The 26,826-nt window shown below is 42.6% G+C and overlaps 1 protein-coding gene across 1 annotated transcript in view; it reads left to right on the top strand.

Annotated features, from left to right (window-relative positions):
* Positions 1-15,093: 15,093 nt before the first annotated feature.
* ec (ubiquitin specific peptidase echinus) overlaps positions 15,094-26,826 on the top strand; it is a 651,602-nt gene continuing 639,869 nt past the window's right edge. Inside the window, exon 1 of the mRNA XM_080273286.1 lies at positions 15,094-15,594. Coding sequence (XP_080129412.1) covers positions 15,094-15,594 — 501 coding nt within the window. The remainder of the gene's footprint in view (positions 15,595-26,826) is intronic.

The raw sequence follows: 26,826 nt of genomic DNA, 5'->3' as shown, positions 1-26,826 counted from the left end.
CACCACCTCCCACCACTCTCTTTCCACTCCTGGCTCTCGCATACCTTCTGCCCCACTCTCTCTACTTGCATCGCTCTCCGTTCGTCTTATCCACCATCATCATCATCATCATCATCATCATCATCGTAACCCTTTTTTCCACTGCTTTCCATCGCTCATACTACAACCACTAAGTCACTGTCTTTTTCTTTGCCCATTGTTCATTACCTGCTCCCGTCAGTCTCTCATCCTTTGTTTTTCTCACTGTTCTCCGTATCTTCTGTCACTCCTCAAGGTAAGTTATAATTCCCATTGCTTTTGTTTCCCTTCTCATTATCTCCATTATTTCTTAGTTTTTTGTTTTGTCACTTCTTATATTGACCTTTTCTTAGTTCATTTTTTTTTCTTTTATTTCTCCCTTCTTCTTTTTCCTTTTTTACTCCATTTTTTTTTTTACTTCTTACTCCATTTCCACCTCCCATTCCACGTCCCCTCTCAGTCTTTCCATTTCATTTCTGTATTACGCCATCCTTGTTCCAACTTTGTATTTTTTCCTCACCTCATCTTTCCCCTCTCAGTAGCTACTCTTTTCCCTCTCACCTCCCTCCCTCAATCCACATTCCTTTCCTTTCTTTGCCCCTTCTCTCTCTTTTTCATTTAAACTGCCAATCCTCTCTCTCAATCTCCCTTCCTCCTCACCGCCACCCATCTCATCCCTATTCTTCCTCTCCGTGTCCCTCTTCTCCCACTCTCTCTCACTGCCAATCCTCTCTCTCACTCCACCCTCCACCCACCTAATCCCACCCTTCCAAGATAATTTCACACCCTCCGCTCTCTTTCCCCGTCCATGCCCGCCACTACCGCGGCGCATATAAGGCCCCAAACACCACCCTCAGTTGGTGTGAGCAGAAGGTGATGTATTCCTTCTAGAGCTAAAATAATAGGGTTATCTTTCAGTGCTGGAGGTGGTGGTGGTGGTGGGAGGAGTGGGTGTGAGGAAGAAAGTTGGTGTTGTGGTGGTGGTAGACGATGTTTGAGAAAAAAGACAAAATGGAAAGACAGAAAAAAAAAGAAGGTAAGAAAAGGAAGCGTTAAAGACTGAATACCCGAAAATCATGATCCTTAGAAAGTTAATAAGTGCAAGAGTCAAGATGCGCTTAGTTGAAGATGCGTGGACATATTGCATATTAAAGACTCGAGGTCATAGGAAGTGGGAAAGACAGACTGAGGTAGACAGTTCAAGAGTTAACTAGTTACTAATACGTAAGTGTGAAAGTACGGTTAATGTGTATGTTAGAGAATTGGACTGAAAAGAGGTGAGTGTGTGTGTGTGTGTGTGTGTGTGTGTGTGTGTGTGTGTGTGTGTGTGTGTGTGTGTGTGTGTGTGTGTCGTAACTCAGGAGAGGTGTAAGCAAAGAGTAGTGTGATGAGAAAAGCTGTGATGACGAGAAATAGTTTAGTCTCTTGTCAAAAGTAATACATACCTTATTCTTTGTTGTCAGTGAACACCCCCTTCTATCTATGTATAAGCTTTTCTTCCCATCTTTCTTGCCTTACCAGATTGGGATTAGATAATGTCTGCTTTGAACATTTCGGCAAACCTGTGCCTTTTACCCCTTCAGTCCGAGAACGTCATTTACACACTTTTTTTTTCCATGCTTCTACCTTAGGGACTCGGGACTGTTCGGCCAGACTGCCTAGGTAACAACAACAACAATATCTTCTACTACTACTTCTACTTCTACTACTACTACTACTCGGCACAGGAAATAGTCAAGTGCGCAATTAAGGCTGTATCGAGTTCACCCAGTTCGACAAATCTATCCCAGTCAGAATAATGTCAACTGGTGATAAGATTAAAATAAAATACGTCATCGGATAAAAGGGTTTAATTACAGGTCAGGACAGGGGACGTTCGTTAACAATTATTCCACGTACATTAGTTGAGCTGAAAATGACACAAACCGTATCAAAACTGACAGACACTTGAGATTTGTGGCCTTTCACTTCAAGCTTCAATCGTAAAGTGGAAGACAAACCCCACATTTTCATCTGTGAAGTATATAATGAACATAAGAACGTGTCGTTACTGAATGCGCCCTTTTTTTTGTTCTTGTTTTTGAGGGGGGAGGTTGGAGGCTGGCCAAATCTAAGAACCACCAGTATTCCTTAGATCTCTGCCAGAATTTACGGTCTTGCCTTCCCCTTCAGGATTTTACAACGTTGCTCAAGTAACGTAGTTATTGTTATATTTTTGCTGTCTCCACACGATTTTATTAAACTTGAGAGAGACTTTTCGAACTAGAGTTAAATAAAATCGTTCAATAAAATAATCTGCTGGTTGAGTGACAAAAAAAAGGTTATCGTATTAAAAGGACAACAGTTTCAACACACCTCCGTTAATTCTTATTAGGGAGGCTGTGGACGCATGTTAGGTGTAGCACATATTTTCTAACCTGACGAAGATCCTTAACCCCCTTCAGCTCAATTCATGGCCAAGAGTTGTCCGACTGGTGCGTAGATTTGGCTAGTAACCAAGGAGACTCGTTTCATCTCATAACTAAGGCTCATTAACTTTCACGCCACCGCAACTTTGTACTCAGGTTATAGTACGGTATGAAGTTTGAAGTCATATTCTCGGTGGCATAGGAAGCATCGTTACACCTCTTCCTAAGCGATTTATTCTACATATATACCTTAGGATTCTCGTGTATATTATTTGGATCGTTTCGGTACTGACATAATTTGCTTCAGTAAGTAAAGAGGATATTGAGGAGTAACGTGCAGGATAAATCACCAAGGAAGAGACGTTGCGAAATCCCACACAATATGAGCCTTAGAGGAGCCATTATCTTCCTCCCTCCCCCCCTCCTTACCCAACATTGTGTGGATGCCTTGGTGTGTTATGGGCTGTCCTGCATACCGTCCCCTGCCCCAACACCACCACCGTCTTCCACGTCCCTACCCCGCCACTCTTCTCCCCCGCTGCACCCCCTCCCTCCACTCCTACTCCTTTACCCTTCCTTCCTCTTCTCCCCCCCCCCTGCTGTTCCCCTCCCCTACCTTCCTGCTCACCTCCACTACTCTCCTGCTGCTCCCCTCTTCCCCCCCTCCCCCCCTTCCATCCTCTACTGCTCCCCTCTCCTCCTCCCATCCAATCCCCTGCTGCTCCTCTCCTTTCCCCTGCTGCTGTTCTCCTTTCACCTGCTGCTCATCTCCCCTCCCTTCATGCTCCCCTTCCCTCCCACCCCTCCTGTTGTCCTCCGTTCCCCCGCCAGTCCCCTTCCCTTGCCAGCCCCCTCCCCGTCCCTGTCGCCTGATTGGACTGTATTTTCTTTCCCTTGACAAGTTTGGCAACGTAACTTTGCTAATTGCACCTTAACACGCAGAGCCTCTCATGGTTCACACCCAAATAAAATCACTTAGTATTAGGGGAACAAAATACAGTACTAAGAATAATTCCGGTCATGAGAATTAATGGTGTAAATTTTCACATTATGACACACTCAAAGGATTGGAATCTTTAACTGGACTGTAATACTTGTACCGATTATAATATGAGACTTGCCATAGTGATTTTACTCTTACCTGGTCCAGATCTTTTGTCTTTTTCAGCTTATTTCACGTAGCTCAATGACTGTACGTCCTTTCCCTTGTAGCTTCTTCGCGACTAGCAACATAATCTATAGTGTTACTCTATCATTGCAACTCGACATCTAAGGCGGAGAGATGGCGAAGTTAGGACAAGTTAGAGGAAAAAGAGTATACTAATTTTTTTGTGTTTCTGATGCAAGCTGTGTTGATATAAAGATACCGATACAGATACGATAACAGAGGAAAGATAGGTGTAATATGCAAAAGAAATCGCCAGGGAAGAGGTGCTGCGCAGTCTCCTATGCAAGTACGAATATGACTCATTTTGTAGGTGCCGTAGTGTGCGTGTGTGTGTGTGTGTGTGTGTGTGTGTGTGTGTGTGTTTAATGTGCAAAACTTTGGATATAACTTTGATAGCCCGTTAACTAAGGCCAAACACTACACACCTTCATATTCCACCACTCTAGCACCAATACCCACCATCCACTTTGCACAGTATACATGCAAACACTGTCTCATTCCGACCTGGTGTTGTGATATTAGCGGGGGTATTATGTGCATGTGGAAGATGAGCAAACTTTACCATTTCGAAATTAGAATTATCAAACTATTCTCTACCGCCCCCGGGACTCGAACTCGCTCCCTTCCAGACAAGAGGCCGCTTCTCTGACCATCTGACTACCACTGTCCTCCTCCTCCTCAGCCTGCTCATTACCACGTCCTCAGCCTCATCACCTCCACAGCACTCCGCCAGGCAACGCTGTCCACTCGGCTATCTCATTTCCAGCCTCATTTTATTCCTTTGCTCTCCTTTGCTACGGCTGTCTTGTCATTCACACTTCACTAACATCACCTTTTATCTCGTCTTTATCTTCTCCGTACCGTTTCCCTGAATAAGAAAGAGAGAGAGAGAGAGAGAGAGAGAGAGAAATGGCCACCCTTGTTAAACCTGCATGACTGGACATAATAAATATTGACTGATTGATGGATGGATATAATACTAACAACCTGTCCTCTTACTCGTCTAGTATACTCTTGTTCTTCCCTTTCTTCCTTTTTGTCTGTCGTCTGAAGTTTAGCTTTTGTTCACTATTCGCTCACCTCTCCATCCGTAAAATTTCTCCTCCATATTCATCGTCTGTTTTTCTTGATCCCTTAAGTCCTCCTCCACTTTCGCTACTACTCCACCTCTACCCTTCCGTCTTATCTCCTCCACTGTCCTCCTCGTCCTCCATTCATCGCAGGGTACGCTGTGGGGACGGGAAATTATCTTGACACATGAATTTCCATAAATGAATCTTAAGAAGTGGACAAGATAGCGCCACCCGCCATATACGCGTGTGGATGAATCAGACGGGTGTTGACGTGCAGGGAGTTGCTGTTATCTCTGTTGGTGGAGTGGACGTGGACAGGGTTATTTATTGTTCTTATTGATTTAACCTTTTCACACCAAGCACGTCGTTTATATTTTGTTCTTCCTATTGTTAATCTGCTTTTATTTAACCTAGGAGATGCCCCTGTTATTGGAGGAGTTAATGGAGTCTGTATCTAAATCCTTCACTTCGAATAGTATCTTCAAATCTGTTTCATTCAACTTAAGAGACTCCCATATTAGTGAAATTGTTAATGAAGACTGATTTACCCCTTCAGGTCGAAAAATGTCTTCAAAGCTTAATATAATCATCTGGAAGTATGAATAATAATAATAATAATAATAATGAAAATAAAACTATCAGATTGGTATGGTTACAAGGATACCAGTTATTATTATTATTATTATTATTATTATTGTTGTTATTTTTTTTTATTATTATTTTATTATTACTGACTTTCGCTTTCAGCCCAAGAACGACTCATTTTGTGTTCTACTTGGCTTCAGACTGTTTTATTCCGCATACAGAACCCCCTCCTAGACGAGCAGTTCATGAGACCATACCTAACCCCTCCAGTTCGAGAAGTCTTTCCACAGCAGACTAGGCTTTCACTGGTTTGGAGATAACAAAAATAAAGTGATTAAGACCTTTAGATTCTTACGGATGTTGTTGATGCCTTTTTTCTTCTTGCTGAGCTAACCCTGTAAATCCGTGTACTTTATTTATTTATTTATTTTTCCAAGTTAACGTTACACTCTTTTTCAAATAAATAGACCCCAGTGAGAGTTTTATGAAGGATGTAGCTAATCCCTCCAATCCGATCAGGTTATCCGAAGCTGAAATAATCTTTAGTGATGGGGGCCTGAAAAATGTGTGGATGATTGTGTGGTCCATTTCACTGGACATAATGATTGCAGTTTTTCCCCATTTTACATTCTCTTCACTTGTTTCTGGGTACTGTCTCACCTCATGTGTAGGTGGACAAGAGGGTCAGTGTAATGATAAGTGAATGACATAGGAAAGCTGGAATCAGATGAGAAAAGCTAGAGTGAAATAAAATGATGAGAAACCTAACATCTTTCTATTGATCTGTCTGTTGATGGATGGATAGATAGATAGATTGTAGATAGATAGATAGATAGACAGACAGATAGACACGAAGTCACTGACTGTTATCTCTCGTTACGTATTCTCATCTGACCTTCAGCACTTACAATGATGCCACCACGGCATGCCCCTTAGGCGACCCCCTGCCCCGCCTCCATGGGCTCAGATTCCGGGAGTGATGGGCCCCGAGATGCGGCCCTTGTTAAGTCATGCATAGGGCACCCTCACAGCACACTAGCCCCCACACTAGCCCCCACACTAGCCCCCACACTACCCCCCACACTAGCCCCACACTTCTTATGCCCCCCTTATGAACCTTCTTGAGATTAATGCCTTTAGTTTAGTTAGGCTTTTTATTGTGTTTTTTTTTTTTTCCTATCTCCAAATGATTTCATATAGCGTTTGGGTTACTGCCTGTTGTGAAGGGGTAATGAAGGCAACGTCTAACTCCCATAGTTTGAAAAGTCTCTCGAAAGCTGAATAAAGGTGTCAGGCTAGCAAGAATAAAACACACGCACGCACGCACGCACGCACGGACGCACGCACTCACGCACGCACGCACGCACGCACGCACGCACGCACGCACGCACGCACGCACGCACACACGCACACACACACACACACACACACACACACACACACACACACACACACACACACACACACACACACACACACACACACACACACACACACACACACACACACACACACACACACACACACACACACACACACAGTCATTGCAGTGAATGGTTAGGCTGTGTATAGTTGTTTGTTTATACTTTGACGCAGCTACCCAACACTTCACAGCCATATTAAGGTGACTGTTAAAGGCAAAAATATCACAAAACAAAATACTCATGATAATTATATCCTCCACTTTTTACGGGCTCAAAAATATTATCTGTTCATCTTCCCTTCTTAAATGTAACAGGAGATTGACACTCGAACAAAGGCGATAAACACGAAGAAGTGCTAAGGAAACGACGTGGCTCCATAGTATTGCCCTATTCTGTCACTCAGCTACTGGAAGAAAAATTAGAAGGGCGAAAATCTCGGTGGAGTCGAGGTGGACGAACTGTAACTACAATGGGGACCTGTTTATCGGGGAAAGAAATAGTCAAGATCCTTTATGAATGCTTGGCCAGGGATCGTATTAATAAAGAATCTTAGCCAGTGACGATAAACAAGCCTGTATGTTGTTAATTATTACTTGAATGTATTAGGGCAGTGAAATGGCGGGGGACAGGGCGACTTGGAGGCGATTTGTTTGTGGCCACCCCAAACGGGATTGAGGCGTCTGGCAATAGATAGATAGTATTGTTTTATCGTATTATTAACTCTGATATTTACAAATTTGATTGCGGAGTAGTTAGTGTTTATTTGAGAGAAGATAGAAGAGTAAACAGTCCTATACAAAGCTTCCGTTTAAGACAGTTTGTGAATATTGGGCCATTCCCCATCGAGACAGGTGCTCCAGACAGGTAGCTACACTTGCGTCCGCCAAACAGGTTGGTCCACACACCTGGCGCCTCGCAGACTCGTTCCTGCAGACACACCCCCTCCACCACCACCACCGTCATCATCACCACCACCACCAACAACAACAATAACAACAACAACAACAACAACAACAATAACACTGTCACCGCCACCACCATCACCTCTCCACATGCCAATTTTTCCTGGCTGCTTCCAACACACCCTTTCTTTCTCCCATTCTTCTTTCCCTGTCTCAGCTTCACTACTCCATCTCTCTGCTTCCTTACTTTCCTTTTTCTAAACCTCGTTACTTTGTCTTTCTCAGCTTCATTATTTCTTTACTTTTTCACAGGTTCTTTACTCTCTCTCTCAGCGTCCTTACTTTTTTCCAGCATCCTTACTCCTATATTCCTTACTCCCTCCCAGCATCCTTACTCCTATATTCCTTACTCCCTCCCAGCATCCTTATTCTCTCTCAGCTTCCTTACTCTTTCACAGCATCCTTAGTCTCTCCCAGCTCCCTTACTCTCCTATATTCCTTACTGTCTCCCAGCATCCTTACTCTCTCCCATCCCTACTCTCCCAGCATCCTTTCTCTCTCCCAGCATCTTTACTCTCTCCCAGCATCCTTACTCTCTCCCAGCGTCCTTACTCTCCTTTATTCTTTAATCTCTCTCCCACCTTCCTTACTCTCTCTCAACTTCCTTACACGCCCAGCTTCTTGTTAACTTTCATTTTTTCAATCAGTGTTCTTCTCTTCTCCCGCTCATCTCATATATTCCAACGTTGCCACTGCTCCGAGTGTCCTTGTCGTTTTCTTACGGTTTTCTTTCTTTTTTCTTTTCTTTTTCTTTTTCTATCTTAGTTTCATTTTTTCTTTCTTTTTTCCTAGTTTCCTTTTTTCATTCTTTTTTCTTTTTCTTTTTTTTTCTTAGTTTCTTTTTTCATAGTTTCTTTTTCTTCTTAGTGTCTTTTCCTTTCCTTTTCCATTTCTCTTTTCTTCACAGTCAAAGTAATCATCGGTTCTTCCTGAAAGTGTACTCCCCGTTGGTACCACTCCCTCTGCCCATCACAATACTCCATTTCTCTCATCCCATATCCCTCGTATTCCACACTTCTGCCTGAGGGACGTATTCTCTTGGGCCAGGAGTCTCACGTGCCTTTTATAGAGTAATCTCCAGTAGAATTCTTATGTTTGTGAATGCCTGTTATTATTCTCAGCAAAGCATAAACAAGGAAATATATAAAACAGTATAATATCCATCTAGAAATCATTAGAGAGAGAGAGAGAGAAACATCAATAGCAACATCACTCATTTTGAAACCATCTATCACACTTTTTTTTTTTTTTTTTGATTGAGTGTATTGTCATGAGCAAAAGTTCTTTGATAATCCGCAGCCATATATATATTTTTTTAAAGTGTACAGGCATAGCAAAAGTTCTCCGACAATCCACCTTTTTTTTTTTTTTTTTTTAGTGTACAGTCATGAGCAAAAGTTCTCTGCGACAGTCTGCTTCCATGTGTCCTACCTTTTATATTTCTCTTTCATCCCTAAACGACAGAGTAATTTTTTCCATACACTTTTCCTATGTGTTTCAGATTGTCACATAAAAATAATTCATAGAGTTCCTTTCATTGCCACACTCCGCTTAGAAGTGTGGGCGATATTTTGTTGATAGCTGTACTTGAATTTATCCTGGGAGGGAGGGTGACAGCGAGATTTTACCCTTCCTCAAGCCGGCCAGGTCCGAATCAGGAAGGCATGTTTATATCGAAAGTGCAGTTGGAAGTGAAAATTTTGTGTTGGCTATGTTTGTGTGTGGCAGAGTCGATCAGTCCTATTACATGTGCCTTTTGCAGACTTCGTGACACTTCTTCCCCATCTATTTATTCTGAGTGCCTCTATATCCACATTTATGTTACTGATGGAGCCTTTGTCTATAGCGAAATAAGTAACATGAAAGAAAAGACTGAGTTGCAGTAAAGATAATAAATCGCTAAGAAAAAGGAGCAACGACATCTACACTACAGCTAATGATCCTATATCTTATCAGCGTGAGAATTATTATACCAGGAAGGATAAGAATAAAATATTGCCATTATCCTCTTTAAGTTTTCCCCTTGGATAGATTTAAGACTTTGTTCATTAGGATGTAGATGCGATAACCACTAAGTCACCGTGGCTCCATATTGATATTGTCAACCCCCTGTAGTACGGTCACACCCTTTGCCAACCCCTAGTACCAACAGCAACCTCCTGCCAACATTCTAAGAACCCCCTGTACCCCTACCAACTTTCTGTACTACCCACAGCCCTTGCCAGCCCACAACCCTTGCGAACTCACAACCTTGCCAACTCACAGTCCTTGCCAACCCACAACCCTCGCCAACCCACATCCCTGCCAACCCACAACCCTTGCCAACCCACAACCCTTGCCAACCCACAACCCTTGCCAACCCACAACCCTTGCCAACCCACAACCCTTGCCAACCCACAGCCCTTGCCAACCCACAACTCTTGCCAACCCACAACCCTTGCCAACCCACAACACTTTCAATCCCCTACCGTCCACACCCACTGCCAACCCCTGTAGTACAATAACCAACCCACTGCTAACCCCCTAAGGTACAATCAGCATCCCCTTGTACCCCTGTCAGCCTTCTGCATTACCTACAACACCTGCCAACACCCTAACGTCAAGACCCCCCCCCCTCAATGCGGTCCGTGTGAGTCCATCGCCCAGTGTGACAAGGCAGGGGACAGGGCCAAAGGGACAGGAGGACAGGGGACAGGGGAGGGGGGAAGGGGACGGACAGGGGGGGCCATGGGACAGGGTAGATGGGAAGGGCCGGGAATGTGACAGGAGACGGGAAAAGAAAGGAAGAAAAAAAAAAAAACTCTGGACTTACGCTTCTCCTTTGCTCACACCTGCATCATCCTACCTACATCAGTGACAACAATAACAGTAACAACAACAACTACAAATATCACCACCAACTCTGACGACGACTCTGGCTGTAACAACAAACGCAGCAAAATACTCATCATTGAATCTGCCAACAACAACAAGGAGGGGAAAAAAAAGAGCAACAATAACACCACCACCACAGCCACCACCACCACAGCCACCACCACCATCACCATCACCTCCACCACCACCAACAACAACAGAAAAACGACAGCCACCACCACCACCAACACCACCACCACAACAACAGCAATAAATTTTCACTGCTCGCAAGACCACATAATATCCGCCACAGCACCCCGAACAGCAATAAGAAATCCACCCAGGCATCAGCTGCACCGAGGAATAACAGCACCAACAACCCATTTAATTTACTTTACGAGGTGCGTGATCTTTAACCCCCCGATAAAGAGCTGACGTGCAGGTCCTCACAATTTTTATCACCTGTCCACCTGTAATTACGCTAACTAGGTGCACGGGCTGGGACAGAAATTCACCTTATATTTCACCTCTTCTCTCTTTCCTCTGCTGGCTAATATTCCTAAGCTGAGGGGAGTTTTATATGCATCTTTGCCCGTAGATAATTCTCTGATGCGGTACGTCACGGAGGGAAGAGAGGGACATAACCTTAGTTTAGAACTGACGCAGCGGAAGAGTAGGCGAACTTTTGTCCTTGACTGTACACGTAGAGAGAGAGAGAGAGAGAGAGAGAGAGAGAGAGAGTGAAGCTCCTACGTGTGATGAAATTCAATGTGATCGATGTTTCTCAATAAATTTTCTTAATAAATTTCGGTCAGTCTGGTAGTTCTGAGTAACTGAGAATGAAAGGTGATGCTCTGTATGATTTTCTTATCACTCTGACCACGGGAGGGTTCATAGGGGTGAGTAAAATCGTTTGAGAATAGAGTTAACTAGATAAGATTCCGAGGCTTAAGGTTGATAAATGACGTTATAGAAAATGTGATACGGTTGATGAGAGAGAGAGAGAGAGAGAGAGAGAGAGAGAGAGAGAGAGAGAGAGAGAGAGAGAGAGAAATTTCCTGATTGCACAGCATTAATCCTATCACTGAAGAGAATCGAAGTCGGGCATAAATTATTGCATCCTCTTAATAATCAGTTAACAATGAGGCGTCCTTCAGAGTGGAATAGAAAAAATATATAAAAAGAGGTCACTGTACTGAAGAGTATAAATAAAATAAATGTAATTGAAATTGAAATTCAGCCCTAGAGAAATATAGAAAATGGAAATAAAAAAGTCAGAAAAAATGGGAAGGAAAAGTCATAAAAAGAAAATGGAAAGAAAATGGGAAAAAAAAAAAGGAAATACTGAGAAAGAAAAAGCCAGAGGAAAAATAAAAATGGGAAGGAAAAGGTCACAAAAATGGGAAGGAAAAGCTCAGAAGAAAGACAGAAATGGGAAGGAAAAAGTCAGAGGAAGGAAGATAGACATGGGAAGGAAGAAGTCAGGAGAAAAAAAAGATAGAAATGGGAAGGAAAAAGGAAAGAAATATAGATTGGGAAGAGAAAACCCACAGTGGTCCTCGACTCCTGGGACTGGTGGTGAATAGGTCGGGTGGGGTTGAGAACGCTGACAAAGACGCATCGTACGTCGTCTTTGTGTCTCTAATGGCAGTCAATTATGCAACAAAGATTCCTCCACGATTATGGCAAGTCAGCGAACCTTTGATGGGGAAGGGAAGAGGAGAGGAATAGAGACAGCCATGGGAGGGGAGGGGAGGACATATAGACAGCCGTGGAGGGGGGAGGACATAATAGACAGACAGCCATTGAGAGGAGGGGGAGCGGATTGTTCGGGTACTGTTGCGTATAGTGGGGACCTTTTTCTTATAGAATTTATTTGAGGTTGATTTCTGGTGGTATTGGCTTCTCTCTCTCTCTCTCTCTCTCTCTCTCTCTCTCTCTCTCTCTCTCTCTCTGATACTGTTCTTTTGACCCCATTTTATTTACTTATTATTCATTTTGATTTATTTGTCCGTGGTGGAGGAGATTTTTGATGACGTGTTTCATCAGTGTGGCTTTGGTTTCCGTGTCTTTTTATCCTCCCAGTAAAAGGGGGGACTGCGATTTTTTTCCCCTTTTTATATATACACACTTCATGTATCTTTTTGGACTTTTTATATATAGATTTTACGGCCTTTTATATTTAGACTTTAGATGGGGGATAGTTGAATATTAGATCTGGTTTGTAAGTACGATTTTTTTTTTTTCAAGTCTTTAAGTCCCTCAATACAAGAGGTCTTTTCTAAAACTGATTAATATTTCTCGATGTATCAAACTTAACTGAGGAATATCTTATCATACTGAGAGGATTATTGGAGAAAGGGTAAACCTGTCAAATCGTACAGGGCCTTCTTAAGCTGAATAAATCGTCTGGTTTAGGCAAGATTTTGATACGAAAGTTGACACCTTAGTGAAAAAGTGAATAAACTCCATTTGGTAAGAGAATCTAAGGCGTGTATTGTATTGCTTGTATAAAAAGGCAAATTTTGAATAATTTTTAAAAATAATCACTATACTAACTCATCTCTGGAAAGTACCCAGCCTGTGTGTGTGTGTGTGTGTGTGTGTGTGTGTGTGTGTGTGTGTGTGTGTGTGTGTGTTTCTTTTATTGTGTGTATGTATGTTTGTGATGTGTTTATGGTTTGTGTTTTTATGTTGTGTGTATATATGTATGTATGAATGTGTGTGTGTGTGTGTGTGTGTGTGTGTGTGTGTGTGTGTGTGTGTGTGTGTGCGTGTGCGTGCGCGCACCTGCTAGTGTGTGTGCGTGTATGTCTCTGTGTTTGGGCGTATGTGTGTATATACAGTCTGGGTAAGTGGAGTGGGGTTGTCTTTGTTTGGGCGTAATTTGTGAGAATGGCAGGGGGCGCACGATGGTTATCTGAGACGGGGACAATACCTTATCTAATGGACATCGCCTGTTCCTGCCCCCCGCCCCACAAGCCTAGCATTACACCAGCATCGCCCTTACCTTGCTTTGTCCTGGTTCTCATTCTGGTTTTGATCGTGGTTTTGGTGTTTTGGTGGTCGTGTGTGGTGGTCAAGGAGTTGGTGAGGGGTAGCTTTCATGGTTTTGACTGTTTTGATGCTGGTTTTGAGGTGTTTTGGTGGTGGTATTGGTGGTGGTCTGTGGTGGTTCTGCTGGCTGGCTGTGGTGGTGTTGTTCGTGGTTGTGGATCTTACTTTAGATGGTAATTTTGGTTGGATTCTAGGTGGGTTTGTCACTTTGATGTTAGGATTCATTGATGCTGGTTTTGGGTGAGATATGGGTGCTTTTGCTTGTGGTATGAGGTGGTTTTGATGGTGGTACTGAGTGGCTGTGGTTGAGGTATGAGTGAATTTTGTAGTGATGCAGGGAGGCTTTGGTTTTGGTACGGAGTGGTGTTGGTTGTGGTACGTAGTAATTTTGGTGATGGGACGGAGTAGTTATGGTTGTTATGGGGTAATTCTGGTTGTAGCATGGGATGGTGTGGATTTTAGTACGAGATGATTTGTGTGATGTGTTTTTAAGCGGTGGTGCATTAGTGATTTTGGTAGTCATAAGAGTTAGTAGAGTGTGGTGGTTTTTGTGGTGGAATAAGGTGTTGTGGATTTGGTGGTGGTGCGTAGCGATGTTGGTGGTGGTGTGGGGTGCTTTGACGGTTGTATTAGGAAGAGGGTAAGTTTAGGCAAAGTTATGTGGGTAAGTTACGTATGGACACCTCTAAAAAAACATTCCGTCATAGTGGGTTACCTATAAGCTTCTTTGTAGTTGACTGACATATTCATCAGTATCACATTTTATTTATACATCTGTTAATCTGTGTAATATTCTACAGGGATTATGGCAGAGCTTTGTGGTGAAAATGTGTGAAACTTCTTAAATCACGTATCTTAAAAAGTCTTGAGGCCCCCACTTCATGTTTTCTCGTTTATGATAGTACTGGTTTCTGATTTTTTTTTTTCATGCACCATTATCTTTTCTTAATTTAGCTGTATATAATTAAATGTTAAGTTAGGTTGTGTGAATTATGTAGGGGGGATTTCATTTTAAGGGTGTAGTGCCTCGGTATTGACAGTGACTGTCTGGAAGGTGTATGTGAAGTACGTGCAGGATCATTTCACTGGTTGTAGTATTAGTAGTTCTCTAGTTTTCGTACTTCTCCTTTCTTGTTTCTGGATCATACCACACCTTATCCTAAGCATGGGAAAAAAGGTCAGGATTAGTTTTGACGCAATATAGTCTCTATATCATAACTGTAGGCTTACTATCTTTGCAGCTGTTAGTTTTAGATGGTAACAAATTATCATTCATCCAATTTCTCTGTCTTCCGTTTTTTACCAAATGTATTTTGCCACTTCTTATACAGTTGCCATGCATTTCGTTGCTTCTGTATGTCTGGTGCAGTGTATAGTGTGTTAATGCTCAAGCCGTGTGTGGTAGCTAATGGTTGTGTTGTTGCCCACAGGTGATGTGCCGGGTGCCATGGTGCAGCCGTGGGTGGCACTGAGTGGTGCAGCCTGTGTGAGGCACCTGTGTCTGTGACGCCCACACCACCACCCACATCCGTCTTGCTTATGCCCATGGCCGCCCTCACGCCGCCACGTGCCGTGCCCAGCGGCCAGCAGCGGGACCTGGCAAGGTCGCTGCCGCGGGACTATGGCGCTTCGCTGCGGGCCTTCGCCGGGAGGTCTCTCAGCCCGCCCCGCCACCCTGCCAGGTCCACCAGGGGCTTCGCCCGCGACCACATGGGCGGTTCCTGGGATCAGCTGGATGCACCCAGGCCCCCTTTACCCATGCCCCCCCTGAGGGCCTCTTGGGATCACCTGGGCCCTACGTGGGAGCCCGGAGACATGACACGAGATCAGCCCCACGGCCTGGACGCACTGTTGACCCACACTCTGCGGCCTTCCCGCCACGACCACAGCAGCGTGCGGGGTGCGGGCCAGGACAGCGGGGATGACCTGGGCCACAGGGAACCTGGCGTAGCAGACCTGGCCTCTCCTCGGGACTCTGTAGCGGGGGCCAAAGGACTCCTTAACGCACCGGGCCAAAACAACTGCTTCCTCAACAGCGCCGTACAGGTCAGTACCACACCACCAAGTATGCTTCGTTGTTGTACCCACTAGCCCAAGAAAGTGAAGAACTGTTAGGGAACTTAATAAGGCATCACCTTATCGTGGGTATTTGCGCTGAGATGATGTCATGCTGGCAATCCGTTTCACTTCCGTTGATGCGTACAGTATTATTTGTAAATGAGTAGGCTATATTTGATCACGAGGAAAAGTTACATACAGCCGTCATTTTTTCACTAGTTAGTTAGTTAGTTAGTGTGTGTGTGTGTGTGTGTGTGTGTGTGTGTGTGTATGTGTGTGTGTGTGTGTGTGTGTGTGTTGAGAGATTACCATAAAGATGGGCGCTTATGTTCTACGTTGAGTTGTTTACCTTATAATAATGTCGACCTGCTCCTACCAGGTCCAGCGTGAAACTCCAATCCAGCTTTCTTTACCAGGAATTTAGTACGTTGGGATGGGCAGAAAGTGGTAAAAATGAGCTACTGGTAATGTGCTTCCATAGAAGCGTATTTAATCGACGAAAATAACATGATCATGAAAAAAATAGAATAAATAAATGTATTCCCGTTTTTAGTCAGTTACTGTATATTATCGTATGGTTTATTTTGCTACAATACCCAAATCCAGTTGTGCTGTTGGTGTAGATAGGGTAAAAGGCGAGGTGGACTAGTGGTGACCTTTCCCTAATAATGCCGTGGGAAGGTTACCTGCTCCTCCCTCCCTTCCTCTCTCCTTATTCGCTTCCATCCCTCCCCCAGCTCTCCTTTCCTTCCCCTTTCCCCCATCATGCCACCTCTCCCTGCCCTTCCACCCTTCCTCTTTCCCCTACTCTTCCTCCATTCCCCTACCCTCCCTCCATTCCCCTACCCTCCCTCCTTCCCCAGTTATCCCTGTTTCACCTATCCTGCTTGCTCCCCTTGTCCTTCCTCATTCTATCCTTTCTTCTATCTTTATTGTCCCTCCATCCTTCCCGGTATCCATCCTCCCTCCATTATCCATTCTCCTTCCAACATCCCCACTACTTCCCTCATCATCCCTCATTTCCTCCCTCCTCCTATACATCCGTATTCCTTCCCTCCTCCTCCTGTTCGCCCACCCCTCCTCCCTCCCTTATTCTCCTTCCCTGGTCTTACTTTCACTGCCCGTCCTCCTTACTCCAATCGTCAGTACCATGGATTAAATCGTATATAGGAATCAGTTTTTGCACATACAACTCTCTCTCTCTCTCTCTCTCTCTCTCTCTCTCTCATGTAATTTGGTGTAATTTTTGTGGAGTGGGTGGGTGGGCTTCCTGGGTTAAATAGGCTGATAATGAAGCGGTGAGTCCGGGTGAGTTACGTGGTATTGTTGGCCGTAGTAAGGGGGGAAAAGTGATCTGGTTGGCTGGTGGCTAGGGTGGGGTGAGAGAGAGAGAGAGAGAGAGAAAGAGAGAAACAGGTAGAATCGAATGGGCAATAAATAGGTGAGAATCGGGCATTGTAAGTAAATGAGGTAGTCAGCAGGTGTAGGGTAGAGACCATTTAGAGACCCTATAGGATCTCTAATGTAGGGTGGTGGTGGGGCTGAGGATTTGATACCTCCCTCCTTTTACCCTCTCTTACTGGGATGGGGTGTCCACGGCAGATATTACCCGTTCAGTGCGAGGACGTTCTCTCTCTCTCTCTCTCTCTCTCTCTCTCTCTCTATGTCACTCCGATATTGAACGCCTTGTAGTTTGTTCTTCCTGTTGCTGGACCATTTTATTTAGGTCAGGGAAGCTCCTTAGTAGTGAAGAGGTGAATGTCCGAAAAAATCTATCCTTGGCAGTGTGAAATGGTCAGAAGGGAGCAAGAATAATCCAAGACGTCATCGCGTTGAAGGGGTTAAGGGGAACGTTTTTTGTGGTTAAGGGCCAGAAATTGCCTCCATTATCCCCTTCAATAATGGATCGTATTATCTTTTTCATTGTGAATAGGATACCGTCATATAATTTTACTCATCTAATAAGTGACCTCTGTGGCTGTAGATTTATTCCCTTCGGCATAACTGATAAGCAGAGCACTCGAGCATAATCCCATAATACGTCACTTCACTGTCTCATTTACATCCAGGTCCTTATTTTCAGGTATAGGGATGGAATAGACTGAGGTAAATTCGACCATGCTTATATGCCTTCTGGTCGACAATCCATTCAACTGCCGGACGATTTTACGTTGCTAACACTAGGCGATTTTATTCATGTTACTACCATACGATTTGGTTCTTACTACCGGCGGATTGGTACATTTTTTGCTCTCGTCAAGCAGTTTGGTTTTACCTGAAAGAAACCTCATGTAAGGGAGGTACTAGAACTGCTCTTAGTTTCTTCAGTGCCATGACATTTCTCTCTTACTTTTCTATTACTTGTGTGCTACCAACAAACGATTATGTTCAGTTTAGTGGAAACCTGTCTTAGTGAAGGGTTAAGTGATGGTGAGGATGAGGCGACGGGAGATGGAAGGACAGACGTGTGGCGGGGAGAGTAGAGGCAGGCAGGTAGGGTAGAAGGACAAGGTAATGGCAGGGAAAAGGACAGGTGCCACAACCATATGGGTGACGGGTGACGGGAATGTTTGAAGTGGATGAATGTATCTGGTAATGGTTCTAGTGGAGCTATCTGAAATTGTACCACTTTTTTCTAACCTAATGTACATTTCTCTATCCTTCAGCTTAGTTAATGGCCAAGTGTAGTCAGGGTCGATTTGTCTAATAACCAAGGAGCCCATTCCTACGTCATAAATAAGGGTCATCGAATTTCATGTCACCACGACTCTGAGGGGCGTCAGGTTAAAAAATAAGTTTGATCTTGGACCCATGGTTTTCAATTTAGTTATCATGTTTTTCGGGGCTTGGAAATTAGCGTAGTGAAAATTTGGTAGGGATATTCCAGGTGGTTTTTGTGTCAACGTACTCTTCTGGGACATTTGCTGCGACCTAGAAAAAACATGAGGTTGTAGCTTGGGAGTCACTAACAACATCCTGCCTTTTTGTTCTTTTTATTTTTTTCCATCGACAACCTGATACACTCATTTCCATAATCTCTGAAGTCGCTTTGAAACTTGTTACGGTTCCTTCATTATTTTTTATGTCTTGTTTCTCGTGTGAATCTTGTCTCAGTAATCTGTATGAGAGAGATCTGAACGTCGAGGAAAGTGACGGCCATGAACTGAACAAAGCAGACTGCAATGAATTGTTTGATGGGGGATGATTAGCTGTTAGTGGCCTGTAACAAGCAAGAAATGAGGCCTGGTTGTGGCTGGCTCAGAATTGCTTTAGTGCACACCATTATTTACGACACCCGAGACACTGAATAACTGAATAATTGAATGTGAGGGAGTGAGGTTATTTTCTCATGCTTTCGGGCGCCACTCCGCTGGTACAGGTAACAGCAAGCATTTATTAACCTCTACACTGGGGTAATATCTTTTTCAATTTATGCTTACTAGCTTCAGACGATTTTATGTAGCTTAGAGGAGACTTTCCATTTGATGTGGTGAGCTGTAGCCTTCATTAACCTCTTGATTACTCGGTTGCACTTTTAATATGAATAGAGTCGTTTAGCAGTAGAAAGAGTGAAATGTGTGTGTGTGTGTGTGTGTGTGTGTGTGTGTGTGTGTGTGTGTGTGTGTGTGTGTGTGTGTGTGTGTGTGTGTGTGTGTGGCTTTCCTGATCGTTTTTGTTCTTGGAAGGAGTGTCCTTGTGTCAGCTTGGCAACATCCTCTCCAGCACGATACCCATAGACTCCGTATCAGTACAGGCAAGCAAAAACACACACACACACACACACACACACACACACACACACACACACACACACACACACACACACACACACACACACACACACACACAGTCTCAGTGGATGCAGGTTTGAATCCCGCCTGGGGCAGGGAACAGCTTTAAAGATTTGTATTTCCTAAAACAGGCTTTACTGATCTACCAGAAGACCCGCCGACATGTAAAACTACTCCCACTAATACCAATACACCAGTCCTGTATGAGACAACCTTAGCATATATTCAGTAAGGACGGAGGGTATTAGTGCCGAAGTGGTGACATATGGAGGTGAATGGTATATAGGAGGACTACTGGGCCTTGGGAACAGGCTGGGAAGCATATGCCCAGAGTCGGACACATTAAGAAGTAAAATATTAGAGAGTAAACATGCAAAATAAATAGCTTAAAGAAGAGTTGTAAGGGAGCCTCCTGGGCCATCGAGGACACGTACCTTAGAGGGTCCTGCACTGGGGATACCGTACTGGTGGACTTGCAACCGTATTACTGACCAGGTAAATACTCTGGGTCACGCACGCTGCAATCATCGTGTGGGGGATTAGTGTGATGACAGCGGAAGTTCGTGCTAGTTCAGTATGAGGCAGGTAGGTAAGTAGATGGGTTGGTGGATGGTTGGATGGTTGCATGTTGGCTTGAGGGATGGGTGCATGGACAGGTAAATTGAAAGGTAGACTGAGAGATTGGTAAGATATTGTCTGTCTATCTGTCTGTCTATTTATCTAACGTATCATTTACATAGATAAATAGATAGGTAGATATAAATAAATAGGTAGATAGACAGATAAACCATTTTCTTACTCAATAATACTGCTGTAAGACTCAACACTAAATACGTACAGGTGCGTGACTTATAATCTGCATTGGCTGTGTGTGCTAATGCAAGACTGTGAACACCGAAATTACTGGCTTAATGGGGGCCCGATTTATTGTGTGGTGGTGATGTTCCCGTGGTGTGATGATTGTGATGATGATGATTTATTGCTATTCTTCTGCTTCTTGTTCTTGTTCTTGTTCTTGTTCTTCTTCTTCTTCTTCTTCTTCATTTTCGTCTTCTTCTTCTTTTTCTTCTTCTTCTTCTTCTTTTTCTTCTTCTTTTTCTTCTTCTTCTTCTTCTTTTTCTTCTTCTTCTTCTTCTTCTTCTTCTTCATCATCATCATCATCATCATCATCATCATCATCATCATCTTCTTCTTCTTCTTCTTCTTCTTCTTCTTCTTCTTATATTTTTTGCGACTACTACTACTACTACTGCTGCTGCTGCTGCGGTTACTACTACTACTACTGCTGCTACTACTACTACTGCTAATACTGCTGCTACTACAACTACTACTACTACTACTGCATGTACTACTACTACCGATATTATTATTGTTATTATTATTATTATTATCATTCAGTGTGAGTACGTCATTATCACATTACTATCACCATATCCAGACGATTTAATTCATCTTAGGGGAAACCATTAGAAATATTGTGGTTCGATATAGACGTAATTAACACCTTACTAGTTGAGCTGAATAATAAACTTGAATATTATCTCTTGGTGTTATGAATAAAAAAAATAATCGTTGTGAAGGGTTGAAGCATTAGTGTGATCTCTTTCTCATTTTTGATTTACGACTGTGATGCTATTTCGTAATTTTTATTTTCTTTTATTAAACCCCTTTTCTGTATGATATTAAAACCTCCCCTGAATTCAGTTTACAATTCCTAAAGTAAATCCGTGTTAACCTCTACCACTGACGCGCCTTATTATTTCTCTCTCTCTCTCTCTCTCTCTCTCTCATTCAGTTTAGGAGAGGGATTTTCGAGCAACAGGGGTTGGATAAAGCCTTCAATAACCTCTTCAGGCCTTGTGTAAGTCCAGTGAAGTCTGAATATAGCAGTGATTAATAGATATAAGACGTCATCGAACTGAAAGGGTTAATGCTAATCTTATGTATCCGTCTGTGTCTCATTATCAACCCTTCCTCTTATTCCATTACAGCTTATATAGACCAGTTCTGTAACCTTGTATTCATAATTACCTCTACGATTACCTTTTTTTTTTTAATTAGGGTGAGTTTCCGTTAGATTTCTTATTTTATTATTATTATTATTATTATTATTATTATTATTATGATTATTGATTTCTTTTTATTGTTTAGAAACAGCCACTTCTTCTATAGGGGTTAGGAACAAACGCATATTTCCAGTCCGTCGTTTTTAGTTATTGTCTTTTTCGCTACAGGCAATTTTATTCTGTTTGGGAAAAATATCTGCTGAAGAATTAGATGATTAATGTTTATACTGTATATCCCTGTAGCCTTCCTCTGTAGCCTAATGCAGTGTCTTTGCCTCTCCTTTCTCAATAAAAAAGACATAACTTGTAGTCTGTTTCCTTTAGACTACTCTCTCTATCTATATATATCTCTTCTATATGTCTAGCCCTTGTCAGCAAAAAAAAAAAAAAAAATAGCAGCCTGTTACCTTTGGACCATTCTCTCTCTCTCTATCTCTCTCTCTCGTGATGGATGAGGCAGTAGGTCGTGGTAGAAAACGTGTGTATATGGTAGGCACCTGAGCACCTTCAAGTCACGATTACACCTCACTCCATCACCTCGCCATTCAGCCTTCCTCACTCTCGCTGTGTGTGTGTGTGTGTGTGTGTGTGTGTGTGTGTCCTGCCTTGCTCTATATTTTGGATGTGATTAAGGATTGGGATGATGATGATGATGATGATGACGACAGTGATGACGATGATGAAGAGGGCAGTGATGATGATGAAGACGATGACAGTGATGATGATGATTTATGGCAATGGTGGTAGTATATATATATTTTCTCGTTACCTTTCGTCATCAAACGTGAAGGAACTCTATATAAACCTGTTACATCTTTTATATCCATCGTACGAGAGAGAGAGAGAGAGAGAGAGAGAGAGAGAGAGAGAGAGAGAGAGAGAGAGAGAGAGAGAGAGAGAGAGAGAGAATTATACTTTCACCTGACCTATGCCTACAGATCTTAAGCCATGGTGTTTGTGAGGTGAATTGCGTAGTGCACAGGTTTGGAGGATATAGTGTGTTTAATGAATTGATCTCGTTTGGATTCCGGAAGGTTTTTGTCGTAGCCTCTCTCTCTCTCTCTCTCTCTCTCTCTCTCTCTCCTTTTATCCGTTATGTTTAGTTATTATTTTTTTTGCTTCCTCTCATTTTTTCGTTCCCTTAATTTTTTGATACGAAGGAACAGTTTTGTGAACCTCTAGTTTTTGGTTCGCTCTTTCTTAAATATTTGAAATAAAGTACATTAGTCTTTTTTTTTTTCCACCTTTTTCATTCCCCTCTCACTGGTCTTTTTGCTGTCATACTGTACTTCATTCACTTCAGCTTGTCCCAGATTTTCGTAATTTTGTAGCTTATTTCACGTAGCTCAGCGGTAGAAAGAGACAGGGTTAAGGCTCTACATCCTTTCCATACCATTTCTTCATGACTAACACCATATTTTAGCCTCACTGTCTTGCTGTATTTCAGAACTGAATATGGAGAGATGGCGATTTTACGCCAAGTTAAATAGAACAGAGTTTTGTTACACGTGATCCCTATTCTGATGTTTGGTCTTGTGTTAGCTTGTCTCTTCCTTCGTCTCATCTTGTTAGTTTTATTTTCGCTGCCTTCACTAATTGTCTTATTTTTCTTCATATTTCTCCTGTTTCTTTTCGAACTCTCCTTTTCACTAGCTTCAGACTTCTCAACCCTGTAATTAGGAGAGGATTCAGCTAAGCAGCACAAATCGACTGGCGTTAGCAAGAGAAAAATAACACACATTCTAGTACTGAAGGAATTAATGTCGTTTGTAATTCCTTCTCCCCGAGGTGTCCCATAAACCGAGGAAAATCGTCTGGTGGGAGCAAGAATTGGATAAAGAAATCGTACTGAAGACTTTAATGGAAACTGCTGATATCTCCTTCACGACAAGAGGTGTTTGGGGGGGTCAGTAGCATTGTCTGGCAGGGAAAGTAAAATGAGTAAATAAATATAGTTAAGTAGACAGACAGACAGACGGACAGACAGACACAGACAGACAGACAGACAGACAGACAGATAGATAAGCAGATAAAATAAAAAATATAATGACAATAGGCCTCACTAAAATTAAATAATATTGTCGGGAATAGCAAGAATTAAAAAAAAAAAAAGTACCGAAAGAGTAGAATTATTGAAAAAGAACACAAGTGAATAAGTGTAGAAAAACGTATAATGGTAATAATAATGAAATAATAGAGCCAACAATGTACCCACAATTAAAAGGGCAGGAAGTGGTTTGGTCCCTCGTAATTAAGCACTTTGGGGGGTCATTACTGTGGGGGGGATGATGATGGATGAAGGGTATGGCTGAATGGGAGGAGGAGGATTAGTATAATTAATAGGACAGGTGGATGGATGGGGGAGAAGGATGAGTGTATGTGCTGTATAAGGGAAGGACAGGTGGATGGATGGGGGAGAAGGATGAGTGTATGTGCAGTATTAGGGAAGGACAGGTAGATGGATGGGGGAGAAGGATGAGTGTATGTATATGGGAAGGACAGGTGGATGGAGGGGTCATCATTATCAGTCATCATCATCATCATCATCAACAGGCTGAGATAATCCCCTGCAGGACTAAAACCTTCCCCACCTTTCTCCACTCAGACCTCTTGGCTTTTAGCTTGTTCCTTCCAGTCCTTGCGTATCACCGAATTCAGTCTATCTTGTTTCGGCCTGATTGTTTTCTTTCACGTACAGTCAGTGTGTGTCCTTTCTGTACTCGGTAGTCGATCGGTAACACGCACACCCACTAAAAAAAAAAAAAAAGAAGAATATTCGTTATCCCTGGGTGCGATGAACTTTGAAATGATTTGTGAAAGTGAAACCGTGTTCATTTGGCACTGGTGGTAGTTCAGAATCCTTGGTCCCTGTGTCGTATTGTATCACACCACATGGGTAACTAATATACATACATACATATACATATACATACATATATATATATATATATATATATATATATATATATATATATATATATATATATATATATATATATATGTATATATATATATATATTTAGTGGGAGTACAGTAGCTTCTAACATTTTCCGTGGAGCATAAACATAGGAGTGGTCAGTGGTCAGAGAGGAATGTAGGTTTGACATGGGGAGATAAAAAGAAAAACAGGTTGTTGTAGTAGGAAACGTTTTGACAGCAGTAGATAAGCTAATAATGATAATAATAGTAAAGATAATAATGATATTAATAGAAACGATGAAGGGCTAATGGATGAGAACCTTTATTAGAGAATGAATGAAAACAGGCGGTGGTAAGTGAACAGTGGAGGAAGTGTAGATTATGGATGGTTGGATGAAGAGTGTATTGGACACTTTGTAGAGAGTGTGTGAGGGTGAGTGGGTGTTGGTGGGTGAATAATGACAGGCACATGCTAAACTAGATTGGTGGAAAAAATGGGTGGATATGACAGTTGCCGAGTGAATGGATGTACAGTATGTCTGCCGGGAAGTAATGGGTGTGTGACCAATGGCAAGTAATGGATGTATCGTTAATGGGAAGTAATGAAGTAGTGGGAAGTGAATGAATATATGGCTAATGTCAAATAATGATCAAATTACCAGTGGAAAATTAATGGATGTACCGTACGGTTAATGGGAGATAATGGGTATATTACCAGCGGGAAGTTAATAATGGTACAGTTAATGGGAGGTTATGAGGGTATGGCGATTGTGGTGTAATAGATGAATGATTGATGGGAAATGAGATTAACCCCTCCATTTCCACTGGTCTCCCTTCAGCTGAATAAAATCGTGTGGCGGAAGCAGCAGTAACAAGAAAATCGTCAAAATACTCTGAGGGATTATGGAGGTTGTCATTAACCTCTGGAAAGCTGAATAAATCGATTGACGGTAGCAAAATACAAAGCTGAACTGTAGGGGATAAATCAGATAAGAAAATGAACACACGTCTTTGTATAGCTGACCTGATAGTGGATGGGGGACGATGGAAGAAATGGAATGGGATGACAGAAATTTTTTTATGAAAGTTTGATAGATTTGTGCAAACCGAAACAATGGAATAGTTTTGTGTTGCGTGTGTGCGGGGGGTGGGAGGTGTGGATATGCATGGAGGGGGAGGTGTGGGGATGTGCTTGTGTGTGTGCGTGTGCGTGGTTAATTTTGAAAAGTAGATAAGAGATGAATGATGACAATACGACTTTGAATGAGCAGTGGGTGAGTCTGTATGAATCAAGGTTTGGTTAACGAAGCAATGACGTGTATATAGTGTGTATATCTCGTTGTGGTCCCGGGGAAATATGAAGTGATGATATTTCCGTATAGCTGTGTGAATGAACAAGGGATGGGGCTTCCTGAATCGTAGTTTGGAAATAGAATCGCTTAGCTGTTGTATTTTGGTCCCGTGAACGATTGTGAATGGATGGTCGTTGGTGGGATTTTATGAATGAGATGTAGATGGATGAAAATGAATCAGTAAGTGGGTAGTGAATAGTAGTGTGTATATTTATTGTTGTGGCTGCATGCGTGAATAACCAGCGTAGTAGTGAATATGTTCATGGTTGATTAGGAGTGATGTTCATAGGTAAATGATGAATGGATGGTACTTGGGGTGGTTGTGTGAATGAGAGGTGGCTGTAACGATATGATAAAAATCGAGGTTTGGCTAATGAAATTGTACCTTGTCTATGTTGCTGCAAAAAAAAAAAAAAAAAAAAACACGGTGAATGGATGGTATTTGGCGTTACGGTGAAGAAATGAATCATGGTTTGGTTAATGCAACAGTGTCGTGTATTTGTTATTACTGTGGCCCTATGAATAAACCAGGAGAGTAATGGTGTATACGTGAATGAATGTGGCTATGGTAATGAATGGGTGGATGAGTAGGGTATTATTCAGGACAGGTGGAGGTGGGTTTCCGGTGAATGGTATTATACAGGGTGGGGCAAAAAGTGGTGCTGGTGGGAGTAGCTCTGTTGTTGCGTTTATTATTGAAGCTAACCACGCAAACCTGTACGCTCTCACACACACACACACACACACACACACACACACACACACACACACACACACACACACACACACACACACACACACACACACACACACACACACACACACACACACACACACACACACACACACACACACACACACACACACACACACACACACACACACACACACACACACACACACACACACACACACACACACACACACACACACACACACACACACACACACACACACACACACACACACAAAACTGTTCCCTTATACACGATCAGATTCACCTCTTACAATCCTTACTATTATTTCAGACATATAAAAAAAAAAAAAAGTGTCCTTATTTATATTTTAACCATTCCTTACAAGAGGTTTGCC

Source organism: Coenobita brevimanus, chromosome 54 (assembly GCF_032717465.1).
Source record: "Coenobita brevimanus isolate Jiangsu-jjx chromosome 54, ASM3271746v2, whole genome shotgun sequence".
NCBI classification, from domain to species: domain Eukaryota; kingdom Metazoa; phylum Arthropoda; class Malacostraca; order Decapoda; family Coenobitidae; genus Coenobita; species Coenobita brevimanus.
Note: the sequence above shows the minus strand (reverse complement) of the source record. Positions and strands in the feature narration are given on the sequence as shown.